We start from the raw sequence: 20,293 nt of genomic DNA on the forward strand, positions 1-20,293 counted from the left end.
TCTCTCTGTCACCCAGGCTGGAGTGCAGTGGTGCGATCTGGGCTCACTGCAAACTCTGCCTCTCAGGTTCAAGCCATTCTCCTGCCTCAGCCTCCCAAGTAGCTGGGACGACAGGTGCCCGCCACGATGCCCGGGTAATTTTTTGTATTTTTTTTTAAAGATGGGGTTTCACCGTGTTAGACAGGATGGTCTCCATCTCCTGACCTCGTGATCTGCCCACCTCAGCCTCCCAAAGTGCTAGGATTACAGGTGTGAGCCACCGTGCCCCACCTAGTAGATACTATTTTTCAAGTTACTATCTACTACTCTATTATACATCTGGAAATGTTATTAAATACATACAACAGACCAGTACAAATGGTGTTTTTGGTAAACAAAAATGATTATTTTGTAAAAGAAAAACTAAGTGTTTAATTCAAATAGTGCTTGTAAGGGGTTAAAGTCATTTTATTGCTTTCTTATTATTGCTTTGCACTAATAAATGGGAAAACTCTTCTAGATTTAGTTTAATTGATTAGAATAATTTGGCAGTAAAAATATAGGGTATACATGCTATGCACTTTTTTTTAAATTAAAGCAACATTTATACAGAAAATTCCTATTCCCTAAACAATTTATTTTTTTCTGGCTTGCTGTTTTCATGAGATAAGTTCTTCTATAAAGAACATCAGCCTATATTACAATAATCATGAAGGTGAGTTTTGCTATAAGTCTATTCCTATTTCCAATTCTGCTGTAATATTGAGAAATATATCAGAAGATTATAATAATTTTCCATAATGTTCACCAGCTTTTTCTACTTCTATAGATGATATGTGTAGGTCCTGACCATTGCTCAAATATGCAGCCACTAAAGCCCAAGTTTAATAATGGGAAAGAAATACAAGTCCTAAAAGTATGTTTCTTAAATATCTAATTGTAAACTATTATAAATAATGATAATAATCAGACTGAGTCTCGAAGGATGGCATTGTCTTCGAAACACTAGGGACCTTGTCTTCATGTCTGCCAGTCCACAAACTCAAATTTTTAAACAGGGTGCCCAGACTTTGGAGTTTATTGACACCAAATTCACAAGAAGCTGATACATAAACCAGAATATTTATTTGTTCGTTTACAGTTACATTGGGGGACATCTAGTCGATATTTCTAGCACTCTTTTCTAATAACCTGGATTATATTCAAGGATGTAGGGCTTTCTGTGGTGCTTATCATTTAAGTGGGAAAGCAAAATATACAAAATGACAACAAAACATAAAACAACCACAGGATATTTCAAATGTGAATGCTACAAAACCTCACAGTCATGTAGTGGTTTGTGTAGAACAGAATGAGAGCAAATTATTTGAAGGAGGTGTGTCTAATTTACATTTGTTTTTTAATCAATTTAAAATGTAGGATCATTGTTATTTTCCAGTTATAACTAACAGAAACAAAACTAACACAAATTAGAAAAAATGATTGTTATTTTCTATACACATAAAATTTCAAATTATTAAAGCATGCTATCATCCTCAAGACTACCACACTCTCCATCCTCCATCTCTATATCTCCCTCCTTCTGCTGAGGCCTAATATCATGCATTTGGGAGGAAGAATCTGTTTTGTTTATTTATTTAGTTTTAAGTAAAAAGTAATTTATTGGCTCATATAGCTATAAAGTCCACAGGTGGAGATGTTTGCATTTAAGCCTGACTAAATCCAGAAGTTTAAACAATAATATCAGCTTATCCATCTTGTGGTTCTATTTGTGTTTGTATTTCTCCTCCTGATGGCCTTGTTCTTTCATGCCTTAGTTGGCAAGATCTCAAAGAAGCTTACTCAGGTCTTGGTGCTTACACCCTACAATCCACAAGGCAGTGGTATCTTGTCTCTCCAGCATCTACATTTGAAATCTTGGTGGAAGCTGTAATTGGCCCATCTTAGTTTATGTGATTATCATTTGAACCAATTACTAAAGATAAAATATTGGAATACCACGATGGAATTAACTCCCAGTCCTATGCCCACTGCTGTCATTCAGAGGCTAGCCATAACCCTATGAGATGGGTGGGGTGGTGCTGGTAAAAGCCTGATAGAAACTGATGTACTGAGCAGAAAAAGATTCTAAATATCAACTATGGCTGGGTTCATAGATTTCTCTGCAATAATATTAAATTGATATTTGGTTAATTCAAGGAATATTTAAAGTTGGATACAAAAGAAAACTTTTATATTTGGGTTATGTGTCTTGGCCTATCCGTGGATCAATCTTTCTGCTAGGAGAATAATTCACTCATTGTAGGAGAATAATGAACTCAACCTTGTGACTGGGGAGTAGACTATTTTACCAAAATTACATTGAGTTATGGAGAAACAAGCTTTCCTGGAAAGACAAAAAGTACCTTACAGGCAGAGAGTTGCAGCAAACAGCTTTCTGTATGTAGAAATAACTACTGAAGGGCTGTCAGGAGGGCACTAATAACATTTGTACAATTTACTCTTTGCATGGTCCACTGGTGCTTCACATTTTTTCCACTCTGACCTGTATCTGATTTTTCAAGAGACTGGCCTGTAACAATTTCTAAATAAAATAAAAAAACAAAAGACTTAAAACAACAGAGAATTTTCAATAACCTTGGCCAGAACTTCTTTTGCGTAAGGGTGCTTCTACCCAAGTTTAACACTGGCCACAGAAGCACCAAAATGGTCTTTTCAAAATCCTTAAGCTCAGTCACATTTTGTCACGTGCCTTGTGATAATCAGGGTCAATTAACCCTGTCAGCCCACTGGCAGATCCCCCTGCCTGTTAGCTTGAAGAGCTAACCAGGTATAGTCATAGACTTACATTTACTGAAACACTGGTTGTGTTTGTTCCCTCACAGAGAAGTCAGAAATTCTAGTCCATCTAAAACGTCAAGAATGAGAAGCAAACATTTCTAAATGGGTCACTAAGAATGGTGATAAAATATGTCATTCCCAGTTTTTTTTCCCTTGGTTCCCTTGTCCGTGAATTCTAACTATAAGGATGAAAGCAACATTTATTAAAATCTCCATTCCACAGGGCATGATGACCAGGATGGCACATAAGTTATGCCTTTAAGGTCATTTCAATATTTTATCATGCTGGAAGTTTCTGGGTTCTCTGGTGTATGGTAGAACTATATGCCACATGATTATTTAAATGCTGTCTCACTTCCTTTGCTACAAAGTGGGAATGAAACATGACAATAATTCAGATATTCTTTGAGAACTCAGACTAGAGTAGCTTTGGCAATCTGCATGCATTCAGTCTCATAGATACATCTTTCCAATGAAGATAATCACTGGAAAGAATTATACTTTCCAAAGTGGAAATGGCAAAAATAATCAATTTGCTAGTAGTGGATCTCTTAGAGAACAGTACAGCATCCAGAGATCAACATCAGTTTATGCCGCTAACACTTTGAACATTCAGGAATGACACTAACTACTTCTGCCTTGGTTAAAGGGAGCCTGTGATATTGAATAATGCATAGCCTCCATTTTCTCACCATGGCTACTGTTTTAACAAGCCCAATAGTGAAAGCCCTTGCATGATCAGAGCCAGAGACTGGCTAAAATCCACTGGATCAGCAATTTTGTTCAAATAGTCATTCAATGCCTTCTCTGTACTGGATATTTTTTGGTGGGCATTGGCATGAGAAGTAAAGATTTACACACTTTTTGTCCATTCCTATAGGTCCAATCACATGCTTCTTTCCTGGACATCTTTACCTGTCATTTTCTATTCATATTACTTCTAAAACAATAAATAATTAGTGAAGACAGTGGAGAGGAGTTTGTCTCTCTCTTGACCTGGGCCATTTCTACCACTCCATCATGTTGATGAATAGGTATACTGCTCAAGTCTCTGCCACTGAGATACTTCTCACTGTCCGTCATTGGACGAGCGCTGGTCCCTGGACCCCAGCTGCCCGGGGTTTCTGGCTTGTCCTGTTTGCAGTGTCTGTTTCTGGCTTGTCCTGTTTGCAGTTAGAATAAAATCATTCAGCTGTAGAATCACAAGTGTACTAGTAAGCAGTCTAGGCATGTAGCCATAATTGCTAGGGGATTTATGGCAGCGCACTAACAGTCTCTGCTTAAGCAGGTGAAATCTTTAAATCTGCTTCCTACATGTCTCCAATTTATCTCCTGTGTAAGTTCATTTTATGTGTCAAATGGACTGGGTGACAGAGTGCCCAGATACTAGGTTAACATTATTCTGGGTTGTCTGTGAGGGTGTTTCTGGATGAGAATAACATTTGAATCATTAGACTGAGTAAAGCAGATTGTCCTCCATAGCATGGATGGACTTCATTCAATCCATTGGAGGCCCGAATAGAAGGAAAAGTAAAGGAAGAGGGACTTCACTCTCTCTGCTTATTTTCAAGTTAGGACATCAGTCTTCTGCAGATAACCCTGACTAATACATTTGCTAAATGTCCCTTACTTTCAGAAAAGCTGTGCATTTGATGGGAAACACCTGTCTCTCATGCTCACCTCCACTTACCCCTAATTCCCGTCTTCATAATCTATTTGATTTCATGATTGCCTCACTGGAGTTAAATTGTCCTTCTTTACAAACCATTAATGATTATTTTCCCTTCTCTAATGGCACTTAACAGATCTGATATAGTGATAAGTATTTTTCAACTATGTTATAACAACCAGTACACACATGCATTTACTGCAAACACACTATACTCTTCTTAAACACAAGAATTGTTTTTTACTCATCTCTGTATCCCACATACCTAAATGAGTACCTAGTGCAAAGTTAGTATTACTTTAATAAACATTTGCTGAGTTATTGTGAATGGATTGCCTTCCTTAAGGCAACAATGACAATATCAAGCACAGAGTAGTTAATGAAAATTATCTGTTGCATTGAGTGTATTTAAAAATCCTGAGCTATATATTTTTTTCCTCTCAGACCTTGAGTCGACTTTGGCTCTCTTTTTGTTTCTCGTAGCTGCATAAAACAAGTCCAAAACAAATTGTTTATTTTGAAGTTCTACCACTGGTCAATAAAAGTCAATGTAAGAAATATTAAAGTGGATGGAAAGCTTCATGTGCTATTGATTGTTGTGCAATTGGATAAACACCGTGATACAGAATGTTTAATGACATAGCAGAAAGATATATAATGTAGCAGGAGATCCAGTCCGATTCTGTTTTGAAGTTATGATTATTTGATACCTTCATGACCCTTAAGTCCAGTGTTAACAGTACATTTTTATATAGGATTAAAATCATTTTTTCAAACAATATTAGGAAGTTGGACTCCACATCCTTAAACACCTGCTCCTTCTACATCAAACGATTCTCCTTTTACCCCACCCCAGCCTTCTTTCCATGTAACAGAAGTATTGCCTTAGACTCTCAAGTAGGTAGAGATTATTGACCTATTTGGTATGTTTTGTGGAAGCCAAACCCCAAGACAGACAAGTCTTAACTCTCAAACCACAGCAGCCACATAATCAGGATCCTTCCTTATGATTAGATCAAAAGACAAGTACCTACAATATTAACCCTGAAAATAGTAACTGTTGGTTAGACAGTGAAAATATTATAATATACCAATTTTTATATATAAAATTATCAAATGGCTATAAGATATGAGGCATTGTGGTAAAAATTGCATAGCAGACACCATGTCTTAATAATATTGCCCCTAATTATTGGCCTTAGACCTGTTGAGGCACCTCCTAACACTTTGCCAACACCTGCCCTACCACGTGCCTTGTAGTTTTGTATTTCATTTTTACTTCTCAAGTTTTCTTATCCCTATGTTACTACTTTTACTATACTTTCTTCTTATCCATACTTACCATTTATATATTCACTTACAATTATCCTCTCTGATGATGATCCCTTTTTATCATATCTTAAGGAAAAGTCTGGATTTATTTAGGCCCCAGAGCTACCCTCATAACTGAAATGTTATCTTGTATGGTCTTCAAAGCAATTCTGTGGATATGGCAGATTCATTGTGCCTTTTCTTCTTTATATTTGGAAATAAAAGCTCAAAATTAAGTAATTTAGCTAATGTTGAAAATATTTTAATAACACAGGATAAGGAATCAGATATTTCCATTTTCAGCCATACTTATGATTGATTTCTGAGTCTCCAAAATCTTGCTTAATGTTTGGCATATGAATGTACAGTAAAGTTTATGTTTTGTTAATAATATATAAAAACAAGTAAAAATGGAATAAACCTCAGAACTTTCGCTCAACTGTTTATCCATGTTTTATTTCTCTTTTATTTTGTAAATTTCACTGTTCAACATAAAACATAACTTACTATTCTTTGTGTTAAGGAAAATATAGCAAAGTAGTTTAGATCAGTTGTCTTCAAAGTGAGGTGCTTGCTTACCAGGAGATCTTTAAGGCAAACTATTATAGTGTAGGACAAATATATTAGAAGTTTAGACACACTTTAAAAAAATGTTTTATTATGTTTTTGATTTATTGTTTTTCTAAAGAATCTTAAATTTTATTTTTATTTTAATAGCTTTAAGGGTAAAAGTGGTTTTTAGATAGAATTTTTATCAGTAAAATAACATAAATTGTTTAAAAAGTCAAATGATACCAAAAGAGCTTTATGTCAAGAATCCTCACCTCCTCTCCATGATTCTTGTTCTGCTGCATCCCAAGCAAACACTCTTGATTCTTGTAGGTGTTTATCTTGGCATTCAACTCCAGGTTGCAATTTGTATTTCCTTTATAACTCATCCTTGCAATTTTATACTTTGCATTTTAAATTTTACTTAAAATGGTGGTATGGTAATGCAAATGTATCTCATTTATAAATAAAAACATATTGAAGGCCCCTACAACAAAATCCACTTTGACAGGAGTTTAAGAATTAAAAACAAAAAGTCAAGTCCTACTGTGATCTAGATCAGTAACCTGAACGTCTTCTAATCACAGCTATTAGCCAGATGTTTATCCAGGGTCCTTCCAGGAGCAGGAAGAATGTTTACTTTTCTGAAATGAACTACATGTAATAACTACATTTCTTGACAAGGATACCCTACAAGATCTTAGGAGACTGAGTAAGTCTCTCGGTGTTTAAAGAGTCTTTTACAACTTATTTGGTGAACATCTTTAATAGGACAGAAACAATGTAAATGTAAAGAAGACACCACTTTTAAATCAAATATTTAGCAAATATGTTTGTCTCTAAGTCAAATGGGCATGGATACTAATTCTCACCCAAAGGCTTTCTTTTCTCCTTAATCTACTCTTCATAAACTCTGGACAGTGTGAGTTAGGGTTATGAATGAGACTTGTAGAAACCATGAAGCCACAGGGGAGAAGGCAATTATTAATAGCGTAAATGCTCATAAATGTATTTCTTTTACATGGAATGCCTGCAGGCTTGTTTTCTTTTTCCAGCCTGTTGAACTAGAATCAATTTATCATGTAAGGTTTCTAGTATGCAATTTTATTTTGAAATGTTTTCACCAAAGAGAATGTCTTCTTTCCTAAAGGCATTTTATCTCTCTCTTATCTAATTGTTAAAGAATATTAATGTTCAATAACATCTCATTTCCAAAAATCCAATGATAGTTTTTCTTACAAAAACTCACTTTTAAAAATGTTAGTCTCAAATTTATTTATAGATCCAATGTACTCCCAATCAAAATAGCAGCAGATTATTTTGTGGATATTAATAAAGTGCTTTGAAGTTTATATGGAGAGTAAAGAACCCAGAAAAGTCAACTCTGTATATAAAGATACCAAAGAAATATATGAAAAATGTTTAATATTGTGTGTTATCTTAGTCATTTGGGGCTTCTACAATATAATATCATAGACTAGTTGGGTTAAATAACAAGCACTTAAAGTTCAAGATCAAGGTGGTCACAGATACAGTCCATGGTGAGGGCATTTTTATTTCTTTGCAGATGAAGGCCTGAACATTGTATCCTTACATATCTGAGAAAAATCATTATTCTTATATCTCTTCTTAAAATAACTCTAATTATATTCATTAAAACTCAGCCTTCATGACCTAATTGCCTCTCCAAAGCCTCACCTTTTGATACTATCATATGGGGGGTTAAGATTTCAACATATAAAACTTGAGGGGAACACAAACATTCAGTCCATAACATAGATAATTAGGGAATTTCAAATTAAAACAATAATAAGATACCACTACACATCTATTAGAATGGCCAAAACCCCAGATACCGAAAACAAATGCTGAAAACCATGTGGAGCAACAGGAATTCCCATTCATTGCTGATCTGAATGCTAAATGACACAGCCTTTGGGAAGACAGTTTGACAGTTTCTTACAAAACTCAACATACTCTTACCATATGATCCAGCAATTGCATTCTTCCGTTTTTACTCTAATGAGTTGAAAACAGGTGCACACAAGATGTCCACAGATGTTTATTGCAACTTTATTTATAGTTGCTAAAACTTAGAAGTAACCAAGATGTCTTTCAGTAGGTAAATGAGTAAATAATCTGTGGTACATCCAAACAATGGAGTATTATTTGGCACTGAATGGAAATGATCTATCATGTCAAGAAATGACATGGAGGAAACTTAAATTCATATCACTAAGGGAAAGAATCCACCTGAAAAGGCTACATGTCATGGCAACTATATGACATTCTGCAAGAGGGAAAACTATAGAGACAGTTGAAAGATTAGTAGTTGCCATGGGTTAGGGAGGAGACAGTATTTTGAGGGAAGTAAAACATAATATTACAATGATTGATACATGCCATTATACATTTGTCCAAACCCATAGTTTGTACAACATCAAGACGGAGAGCTAATATCATCTATGGGTATTGGTTGATAATGTTTTGTCAATATAGGTTCATTGATTTTAGCAAACACACACTGTCGTGCAGGATGGTGGGGAAGACTGTACATATGTCAGAAGGGGAGGTGCAGACAGAACTCTGTGCCTTTTGCTCTCAGTTATACTATGAATCTAAAAGTGCTCTCAAGAATAGTTTATCAATTACAAAAACCTAAACAACAACAAACTCTATTATTTTGGAATAGTTTGGGTAGGGAAGTAAAATATGGTGAAGAGGTACTGTTCAGAGTCAACAATGGGCATCACATATGGCCTCTGCCAGCAACGTTCTCTGATAAAGAATTAAAGAGGCAGCCTCTCTTATTTTTCTTTCTTTATCCATGTTATACATCAAAATTTGACCCCATGTTTGAGGATAATTATAAAGGTCAAAGTACATGCTATGTGTAATAAGAATTATCCATGGGAAAAATAAAGTTATTTAGTAAACAAAGTGCAGAAACATTTTGAAACAATTGGCCCCATGGATGACTCTCAGTAGAAGCTGAATTTTGCACAGGTATCTAACATTATTTCCATTAGGTCAGTTTTTGAACATCTCAGTCATTGCGATTTTCACAGACACAAAATGACATTTGGTTAGACGATATTAAGATACCTTCTATCTCTAAGATCGATCTTGGGACTTTCCAGAGCTTCAGAGTTTCATTAAAGTCAACTATTCTGTTTTCGTTAAAATTCAGGAATGTACTCAGAGTAACCTGTTGTCTCACATAGGGCCAGAGTCACCAGGCTCTTCTCGTGTTTTACCCATCATCTGGTCTTAAATACGGCATCACTGTCAAGGTATGGGATCAGCATGTGGCAATAAAACTTTTGACAGAGTAGAAACCCTAGATGTCTAGCAGATGCCTTGGACAAATAACCTAAAATGTGTCCACCAGCTGCTTAAAAATATTTATTAGAACTCAAAAGTTTGTAACTATAAACCAAGAGGAAAATATTCACCAAGAAAATAAAACACATTTTATTTTGGTTTTCTTTCATAGATGTAATTTGTTCTTTATATATTTATCAAAAGTGATGCTCCCTGAGAGTGAATGGAGCAGGAGACTGAAAGAAAAGAAATGGATTTTCTACTGCCACGTCTGACTGATTCCCAAATCTATTTACTGCCTTTGGGTATCACGTTTGTCACATGTTCATACATTACAGAGAAATCTTATTAGGGCCTCCCATAGTGCAGATAGAAATACGAATCATGGGCTGGGTGCGGTGGCTCACACCTGTAATACCAGAACTTCGGGAGGCCGAGGCGGGCAGATCACAAGGTCAGGAGATCGAGACCATCCTGGTTAACACAGTGAAACTCCATCTCTACTAAAAAAATACAAAAAATTAGCCAGTCGTGGTGGCGGGCGCCTGTAGTCCCAGCTACTCGGGAGGCTGAGGCGGGAGAATGGTGTGAACCCTTGAGGCGGAGCTTGCAGTGAGCCAAGATCGTGCCACTGCACTCCAGCCTGGGCAGCAGAGGGAGATTCCGTCTCAAAAAAAATAAAAAGAAAATAAAGAAATACAAATCATGACACATGGACACAGAGAGGGGCCTGCTGGATATTGGGGTGTGGGGAGGAAGACCATTAGGAAAAAATAGCTAATGCATGCTGGGCTTAATACCTAGGTGATGGGCTGATAGGTGCAGCAAACCACCATAACACAGGTTTACCTATTAACAAAACTGCATATCCCACACATGTACCCTGCAAAAAGTAAAAATAAAAATTTAAAAAATATATGTGAATCAGATGTAGTTTATTCCTCCAAGAGCTATAGTAGCTTGAAGATGGTGGGCAGGCAAAAGCACATGACAAAAGGTGTAGTGTGTGTGCATTTTCGAGGCAGATAAGAAGTGTTAGGGCAGAGGTGGAGCATCCAATTCTCTCTGAGTGACTGAGTCTGGATTCAAAGAGGAGTGGATATTGGCACTGGGCTGTAAAGAATGAAAACAAGTTGCTTAGTCAGAAAAGTAAGTGGGTTTCAAGATGACATGAGGGAGTTGGGACATTAGAACACCTACTATGTCCCAGGTACTTCTCACAAATTATTTCTAACCTTATTAAGATTATGATTACTATTTCCATTTTATTCACCAAAGTTCTGAGTTTCAGCAAAAGTCATTCAGCAAGGTATATCCGACTGGCTCTAAGTCTACATATTTTAAAACACCACACTGCCTCTCTCTGTAAGTGTCACATTTCCTTCCTGCTGAAGACTCTAACCTTATACTTTTCCAAAATGCAAGAATGTCACAAATGTGACAACGGACAGGCATGGAACACTCCAGATTATTCTTGAATGGAATGATTTTTATATCTCGCAACCCTTGGTTTATGCTGCCTCCATGGGATTTAAAGCACTATACTGGGAGCCTGAAGGTTTAGGCCATTGATGGCATCTTAAATGTAGTAGGTTCTGTGAGGAGCTCGTTCACTAAATGTTTATATGGTTTTATGTGTACTTATTATCTATTTACTCAATTTAGTATGCATCTGGGATTCAGTGGGAGGAGCATTAAAACTGTTCTATCTTCCATGAACTTATCAATAAAACTGAGCCATTTTATGTTACGCAGGTAGCTAATGAATAAATGTTCGTGATGTATACGACTAGCTTCAGCTCCTGTCCACCCAAGCTAATCACTTCCTATTTGGGCAGTAATTATAGTATTTTGGCACACAGTATGCCTTCTGATTTAGAAATACCTGGGTTTTAATCCCAGTTCTGCCATTTACACAATGTGTTATCTAAAACAACTGAATTAGCCTCCAAAAGCCTGATCTGTAAGTTGGGAATAATAAATATTTCATTGGGCCTTAGTGAGAATTAAGTGAAAACATATTTAGTGTGCATAGCACATATTAGGGCTTAAAATTTGAAATTGCTTCACTGCTAAAAAGCTACTACTGCCAATTATTATTATGTGAATATCTAAAATTAATTAAAATCTGGTCACTTTCCCTTAACAAAAGTTCAATTATTAACTAAATATTTACTAAATGGTTACTGCTGTGTTAAAATTCAAATCATTATATCATAAAAGTAGCATTTTTCACTCACTCAAAGGAACTTGAAGTCTAGAGCAGTAAAGATCCTCATGTTAAACACCATACTAAGCAATTAAATAACAAGGAGGGGAAAATAAAAGCTCAGCATGCTCTCTTGAATACAATCTAATTTCATAAAGATTGAGATGTCTATCTTTTTTGTTCACTGATGTCTTCCAAGCACAAGGAATAATATCTAGCACATGATAGGTATTCAGGAAGTACATGTGAATAAATAAATTAATCAAGTGTCATGTACCTACTGGATTGCTGGGTAAACTATAATGAGTCGGACAAAAAAATAAAAAGGAGTCCTAAGGACAACCCTTCTGAAAGAGCTTCATGGAGAGGGAGGAGTTGAACTGGGGAGGAGTTAACAGGGTAAGAGTGAAAAGAAGGCATTGCAGGCCAGGCCCAGGCAACTCTCGGCTTGCTTTCTCAAATTGTCTCAGGAGTATTCTATGTAACAAAAGGGGTTCACATCCGTATTTTTTTAATGTTAAATGCAAGAGGAAAAAGAACAATTAAAAGGAAGGCATAAAGTACGTTATAAGAGTTAATGATAAGTATTTCCTCTTCTGACTCATTTATTCCAATGATAACGAGGTACTGTGAAGCCACTGGAATTCGGTAAAATGCCTATTGGGCTTGGAATCAGTTACAGTCAAAAAATGTCAACATTTAGTATCTGTGTGACCTTGGACAAGTTACATTCTATGAATCACCTTTAGCTTCATCTGGAAAATGGATCATTTCACATATTTTAAAAAAACTTTTAGGAAAATTGAATAAAATAATGCTTGCTAAGTGCCTAGAAAAGAACATGGTTCATAGTGCACAATCAATATATGATCACTTTGTTTCTCCTTACAGAGATATTCTAATGATTTAATGAGATATCATCTTCAAACAATTTTTTCAGCATACTGGAAGCAGTCCATAACACTGCAAATACATTTACTATTAACTTGATACTATTTGAAGTCACAATAAAACTTTTTAAAACAATTGGGAATAATATACTCGAAATCATGTTTCATTTACTTTTAAAACTCAAAAATCCTTTTATTCTTACAGTAATGTGTTCACTAGATATTTTAAGCATCTACAATGAACAAAATAATTATTTATGATGCCCAGACTAGGATATAAAGGTGAAGTAGTTAACAATATAATTTAGGAATGAAGCCCCAGATAAGCAACTATTAGCTACAATATAATGTTACCTGCTCTTATGTTTTCATTTATATGGAAATAAGAATAGAGAGTAACTCAGGAATTCATAGGGTTTTAACATTGAAACTAAGCCATGAAGGCTGAATAAGAAACGAGGTGGGCTTCATGGGTAAGTGACCTCTGCAGTCATAGAGCATCCTGCTTTCAGAAGGACCTCATGCTTGCTTTAATGTTCTGTTGGCCGCATCTCAAAATTCTTAATAATTTTATCTTTTAACTTATGTTTCGTAAGTGAAATCTGATGGGATAATGAAGAATGTATATGACCAAAATGTGTTCAGACAGCATTGACCCCATGAACACAGAATTCAAGTGGACCCACAGTTCATGGGAGTTCAACAAGACTCAAAAGGAGTACAAGTTAAACATGTTCCATCTAAAGGGGCTCTGAAGCCCCCAGAGGCCACAATTTACTAGGAACCAGAACTTGCTTCAAACTTAAGTCAATGGCAGGATTCAACCAAGGGTCCATATCAAACACTTTCTTCATCATACTACTTATTCATATCAGAAAATTATTAATGTTGAAAATAAAAATAAGGTAAAAAAGGAAAAGATGGAGCAACTGACAGTGTATTTTCCTTTTTGCCTGCCTTTCTTGACTTATCAGTAAGCTGAAATTAGAGAGTGTTGGTAGAATATGTGCCTATGAAGAAATGAAATAAAAACAGATGAGCAGTTTTCTGCTGCAGTATTTTCACTGTTCTTTCAAGAGAGAAATGCATATGCATGTATGATCTACCAAATACAAATTGCATCATTTCAATGGTTAAGAATTAGATGTTTTTAAAACATGGTATTTTAAAACTAGCATATTTGGTTTTTAAAATAGCATTGAATAATATAAGGGTGAACAGTAAAATTTATGCTAATAATTTAAAATATTTTTATTACTTAGAAAAACATTAAGTGGCAATTAAGCAAAGACATGTTAAGGTGAGAGAGAGACTACAGAAGAAAGCAAAAAGCTTTATATTTTAATGCCTTATATCTACACTTTTTCCCATAGTTTTTGAAAGAAAGGCCTCACATTTTTATCTTTAACTGAGCTAACAATTTATGTAAACAACCATAATAAAGGAATATATTGACTACAATGTTCATAGTATTAGATTATGCATTAGTCTGTTCTTGCATTGCTATAAAGAAACACCTGAGACACGGTAATTTATAAAGAAAATAGATTTAATTGACTCATGGTTCCACAGCCTGTACAGAGTGTATGATGCTGGCATCTGCTGGTCTTCTGGGGAGGCCTCAGGAAACTTACAATCATGGCAGAAGGCAAAGGGGGAGCCAGCATGTCACAGGGCCAGAGCAGGGGCAAGAAAGAGTGGGGGAGAGGGGTGGTGCTACACACTTTTAAACCACCAGGTCGCGCTAGAACGCACTCACTATTGCAAGGACAATACCAAGAGGATGGCACTAAACCATTTGTGATAAACTGTCCCTATGATCCTATCGCCCCCCACCAGGCCCCACCTCCAACATTGGGGATTACAATTCAACATAAGATTTAGATGGGGACACAGGTCCAAACCATGTTAGGCTATAAAGAGAAGTGGGAGACCAGGCATGGTGCCTCATGCCAGTAATCCCAGTACTATGGGAAACCAAGGTAGGCAGATCACTTGAGGTCAAGAGTTTGAGTCCAGCCTAGCCAGCATGGTGAAACCCTGTCTCTACTATAAATACAAATATTAGCTGAACATGGTGGTGCATGCCTGTAATTTCAGTTACTGAGGAGGTTGATGTAGGAGAATTCCTCGAACCCAGGAGGCAGAGGTTGCAGTGAGCCAACATTGGGTCACTCTACTCCAGCCTGGGTGACAGAGTGAGACTCTGTCTCAAAAAAAAAAAAAAAAAAAACAACAACAAACAAGAAAACAACAACAATAAAAAAAAAAAAAACAGAGAGAGAGAGAGAAGTGGGACATGGCATATTTAAAAGGCATGCTTTCAGGAAGAGGCCAACTAGGTGAACAAGGGACAGCTGAAATTAGTCTAACATTTACCTCACAGACACCATTTTTGCTAGAATTTTTTTAGCTAAGAATTACACTTCAATGTCAGATATCAGCAAAAATGTATGATTATCTACCTGAGAAAGATCTCTCAAGACTCTATTATTGCTTTTGGGGGAAAGGACAAAGAATGTGGCCATATCATGGAATTCCCTATGCCATCTCTGTGTTATAAATGTTAAAAAAAAAAAAAAAGAAGAATTTCCTGGCTCCCAGACTGATTCATGAAGACTGAGAAAGTGAGGAAATGCATGACAAAAGAGAGAAGTGAGAAATGAGGGGCACAAGGATAGTGTAACTGCATGTATTGTTGCTATGCTTCTAACTCCTTTTCCTGGATCAAACCAGCAAAGCTGAATGTCTCTAGCAGAGAAGTTGTCTTTAGTTATCTACACAATGGTGCATACTGAAATGGACAATCATGTATTTAGAAATTAGTCAACAGCCATACAAATCAATGATTATTTACCCTAGAGGAGTATGCATCAAATCATTTTTAATTAAATAAAACTAATGATGGCAAGGCAAAAAGTCATTATTATTTTAAGACAAATTATACAGGGGTGTAATATAATGAGACTTTATCAATTTAGAAGTGCCATTGTTTTCAGATCCTTCTAAGAAAAGCTAAACTATTTGGTAAAAATGTTGATAATTACATTAAATATATCCTTTGAGTTTAGCAGAAGACTTTCACCCAGTTGTGTGGTGGTAAGGAATTTGTAAAGTACTTCTTTACACAATGGAGCTCACCACAGCACCCTTTCATAGGTGTTAATACTTTACACTAATATATTTTTAGTGATTGATTGGGTAATTTTGCTTGAAAGATGTACATAATGAAAAAAACTAGTAATTTATGAGAAATTAGATGCTAAACACTGTGCTAGATTGTCTCACATATATTATCTTATTTAGTACTCATAAAAACAAATTAAGTTTGAAGGCATTACTATTATATTCATCTATAGAAGACAGAATGAAGGTAAGAGAGATTGCTCAAACTGGTCTTTTGTATGGCAGAGAGGGTTTAGCAGTACATTGTCAACTCCCCCACTGGAGTCCCTGGCTTCCTGATCTGCTCACAGTTATTATAATTTCCATTTCAGTTTGAAATACCTGCGAATATTTTGTTTATTAGTATGAATACTGCTTATTGGGTATGAGAATTATAAAGTATAGATTCATTTTAGAATTATTTCATAGTTCACTTCCATGAATAACCAAGATTTTGAAATAAAAAAAAAAAAAAAAAAACACTAACAATTAAAGCACTTGTTGACTGAAGGATAGGGAGGGCTATGAGGAAAGAAATTCACCTGAAGCATAAAGCTTACTACAACAACAGCAAAATATTTTAAGAGAGGAAGCACTGAGGTCAAGGGCTATTGGAAATCCCTGCAAAAACTAGGCAATGGAAGAGTGCCCCCATTCCAGGTGAGGAGTTGTAGTTTACTAGTTCTCAGCTCAAGTATCTGAGATACTCCCTGAGATCAGGTCTTCCACAAAGAGAAGAGCCTTGCTGATGGTGGACCACTGTGTAAATCGGAGAAGAGAGGATCCAGTGTATCCAACTCATGTGCTCAAGCCATGTGGACTTGCCACAGCATCACCTTGGGAATACTTGCAATTTAAACTAGGAATCAAAAGAAACAATCTTAACCCCCTTTCTTATCTTTTAATTTTATTGTGGATTTCCTTTTGTAAAAAGGAGATTGTTTTTAATATATTTAAGCCATGTTTCTAAGCTTCTGGACTTTGTTTCCTGTTTTAAGAAATTATTTTGCTCCTTTTAAAACTATCAAAAATGTAAATTACTCTTGTTTTTGTCTAGCAGTTTTTGGCCTCTTGTTTTGCCAGTATTTTTTCATCCAGAGTCTATTTTGATCTTTGAACAAAAATAGAGATTCGGTATTATTTTTTCTCTGAAGTGGGTAATTGTCATCAAATGATTTATTGAATAATCTGTCTGTTCCCCATAGATGTTAAGCGACAGTTTTATCATACGCTCAATCTCTATATGATTCTATTTCTGTATTATCTATTCTGTTTCACTGGGTATTAATCTATTACTGGTTGATAGCATGCTGCTTTTATTATTGTAGCTTTATTATTTATTTATTTATTTATTTATTTATTTATTTATTTATTTTTTTGAACTCTGAACTTTTTATTGGCCTCCTGCTCCCCAAAGGGTACCCTGCTTCTGCTGGCTTAATGCCTCAGAACTTTGGTGTCGTTGGTCTCAGACACCACTTTGCCATCCACTATCCGGCGGGTGGTGGTCTTTTGGATGGTTTGCATGGAGTTGCTGCTGTCCAAGGCATCACCAAGATTGAATTCCTCGCCGTCTTCCAGCAGGCGGCGGTAGGTGGCAATCTCAGCTTCCAGCTTGACCTTGATGTTCAGCAGGGCCTCATACTCCTGGGCCTGTCGCTGTCCCTCTGCCCGGGTCTGTGCGAGCTCTGACTCCAGGTGCAGCAGGATCCCATTGAGCTGCTCCATCTGTAGGGCGTAGCGGGCCTCCACCTCCCTCAGGCTGTTCTCCAAGCTGGCCTTCAGATTTCTCATGGAGTCCAGGTCGATCTCCAAGGACTGGACTGTACGTCTCAGCTCTGTGAGCGTCGTCTCAGCAGCTCCAACCTCGGCGGACTGTGTGGTGACCACTGTGGTGCTCTCCTCAATCTGCTGAGACCAGTACTTGTCTAACTCCTCTCGGTTCTTCCGAGCCAGCTCGTCATATTGGGCCCGGATGTCTGCCATGATCTTGGCGAGGTCCTGAGATTTGGGGGCATCTACCTCCACGGTCAACCCAGAGCTGGCAATCTGGGCTTGTAGGCCTTTTACTTCCTCTTCGTGGTTCTTCTTCATGAAGAGCAGCTCCTCCTTGAGAGCCTCGATCTCTGTCTCCAGCTGCAGTCGAGTGACATTGGTGTCATCAATGACCTTGCGGAGCCCATGGATGTCATTCTCCACAGACTGGCGCATGGCCAGCTCTGTCTCATACTTGACTCTAAAGTCATCAGCAGCAAGACGGGCATTGTCAATCTGCAGAACGATGCGGGCATTGTCCACAGTATTTGCGAAGATCTGAGCCCTCAGGTCCTCGATGATCTTGAAGTAATGGCTCCAGTCTCTGACCTGGGGTCCCTTCTTCTCCAAGTGCTCCCGGATTTTGCTCTCCAGCCTCCGGTTCTCGGTCTCCAGGCTCCTCACTCTGTCCAGGTAAGAGGCCAGGCGGTCGTTCAGGCTTTGCATGGTCTCCTTCTCGTTCTGGATGCCTCCCATTCCTGCCAGACCCCCGGCCATCCCTGAGGCCAGGCCCCCGGACCCCATGCCGCCCCGGAAGCTGGTGGAGCGGGACACGGAGATCCGGGAACCAGAGCCCCCGGCGCCTGCATAGACACTGGCCGCGCTGCTGACCGGCCGGGCGCCGTAGCTGGGCGCCTGGACAGAGCCCAGGGACCGGTAGTTGGTAGAGAAGGTGGAGCGAGTGGTGAAGCTCATGCTGTATGGGAGGAAGGAGAGACGACAGGACTCAGGCTTTGCCGACCAGCTTTATTATTTATTTAAATATCAGGGAAAACTAGTCTCGTAATTAGCCAAAGATATTCTGAAAAAGAAAAGACTTTTTATAAGATTGTGTTTTGCATTTGAACTCCACAATGACTTTCTCTGATTCTTAAAAATCCTGATACATTTTATTAAACGGTGCAGTCCATTATATTAATGCTGAAGAACCTGTTCAGCTTGTTTCTGTTTATGTGTATCCTTCCTGTGGATAAATCATATCATACCTTTGCTATAAAGTTTTATTATGCTCCATTAAAATATACATTAACCTCCCCCTTTCTCAATGTAATAAACACAATGTATATTACTTAGTATTAAATGTATGTGGTTGGCTGAGGAGATCAGTTACCTATCTTTCGCATTCCTGGGCAGTAAATAAGGAAGAACAATGGGATTTTGTTTGATATGTAGCAGGTTATTGGTTTCTATCATGAGAACGATGGTCGGTATAAATATAAGCTTTTAAGTAAACGCACGTATAACACATATGCATGTTTAAGGGTATTTGAAAGCTATGGTAGCCTCTCAAAGAGTCTGAGTCTAGAGGTTCCCATCTACCCTCGATATTTGGCTTAGTCAAGAGTAAAGAAATCATTGTAATTTTGACTTTATCAAGACTCAAAATTTAGCCTGGCATGATGGTACACAACTGTAGTACTAGGTCTTGGGAGGTTGAGGTGGGAGGATCGGTTGAGCCAAGGAATTCGATGTCACAGTGAACTATGATCAACCACTGTACTCCAGCCTGGACAATAGAGTAAGACCCCATCTCTTAAGAAAAATAATGAACTAAATAAATAAAAATTTAAAAGACTCATTAAACCTAGGAGTAATATAAGAGTGACAAATTAAAAATGAGTAACTCAGAGAGATTATTGTGCTTAAGCACTTGTACTGACAAAGAGATAATGTACTATTTAAATATACATATGTCTATCTATCTATCTATCTATCTATCTATCTATCTATCTATATACACATTACCGTATTACAAATGTAACAATATTTTTTGACACGTAAAACAATGCTGTGGACTCCATTTGGGGCACCTGTTCAGGTTACAACCTTTCCTCTTTTAATTATCACTATACCCACAAGGAAAATGCAGTTGATAGAACCATGGTGGAAATCTGACCTAAACTGGGCCGGTAAGAATACCTTCTAAGGAATTCTAAACTTAGTGTAGAAAAAAAGAAATTTTCTCTGAGTTATATTATAGGTAAAACATGAGCTCATAAGCTCAGGAGCCTCTTTCTGCCTGCCACATGAAACACAGAAGCAGGTCATGATGGTAGTCTCATAAAGATAAACTGAGGTAGAACAGAAGAAGCCAGGAAGCAATGAGGAGAATCCAGGTGGCTTCATAAGTCTCTGAAGTGTAGCTGCCTGATCTTGAGCTCTATGAGACGTATCTGAGGTTTTTTGTTCACTAAGCCCTTCTCTCTCCTTTTATTTGGCTTAAGTTAGCTATGACTCAGGATTTGGAGAGTCTTCGAGACTATCAATTAATAGTCCTTCAGACTTAGATGCAAATCTCAAGCCTGTGATTTGGACAAATTG

At 37.2% G+C, this 20,293-nt stretch overlaps 1 protein-coding gene across 1 annotated transcript; it reads right to left on the reverse strand.

Annotated features, from left to right (window-relative positions):
- Positions 1-17,315: 17,315 nt before the first annotated feature.
- Positions 17,316-18,709, reverse strand: LOC111540087 (keratin, type I cytoskeletal 18). Its single transcript, XM_026452049.2, has one exon. The coding sequence runs from the start codon at positions 18,665-18,667 to the stop codon at positions 17,375-17,377; it is 1,293 nt and encodes a 430-aa protein (XP_026307834.1). The 5' UTR covers positions 18,668-18,709; the 3' UTR covers positions 17,316-17,374.
- Positions 18,710-20,293: the final 1,584 nt, after the last annotated feature.

Source organism: Piliocolobus tephrosceles, chromosome 13 (genome assembly GCF_002776525.5).
Source record: "Piliocolobus tephrosceles isolate RC106 chromosome 13, ASM277652v3, whole genome shotgun sequence".
NCBI classification, from domain to species: domain Eukaryota; kingdom Metazoa; phylum Chordata; class Mammalia; order Primates; family Cercopithecidae; genus Piliocolobus; species Piliocolobus tephrosceles.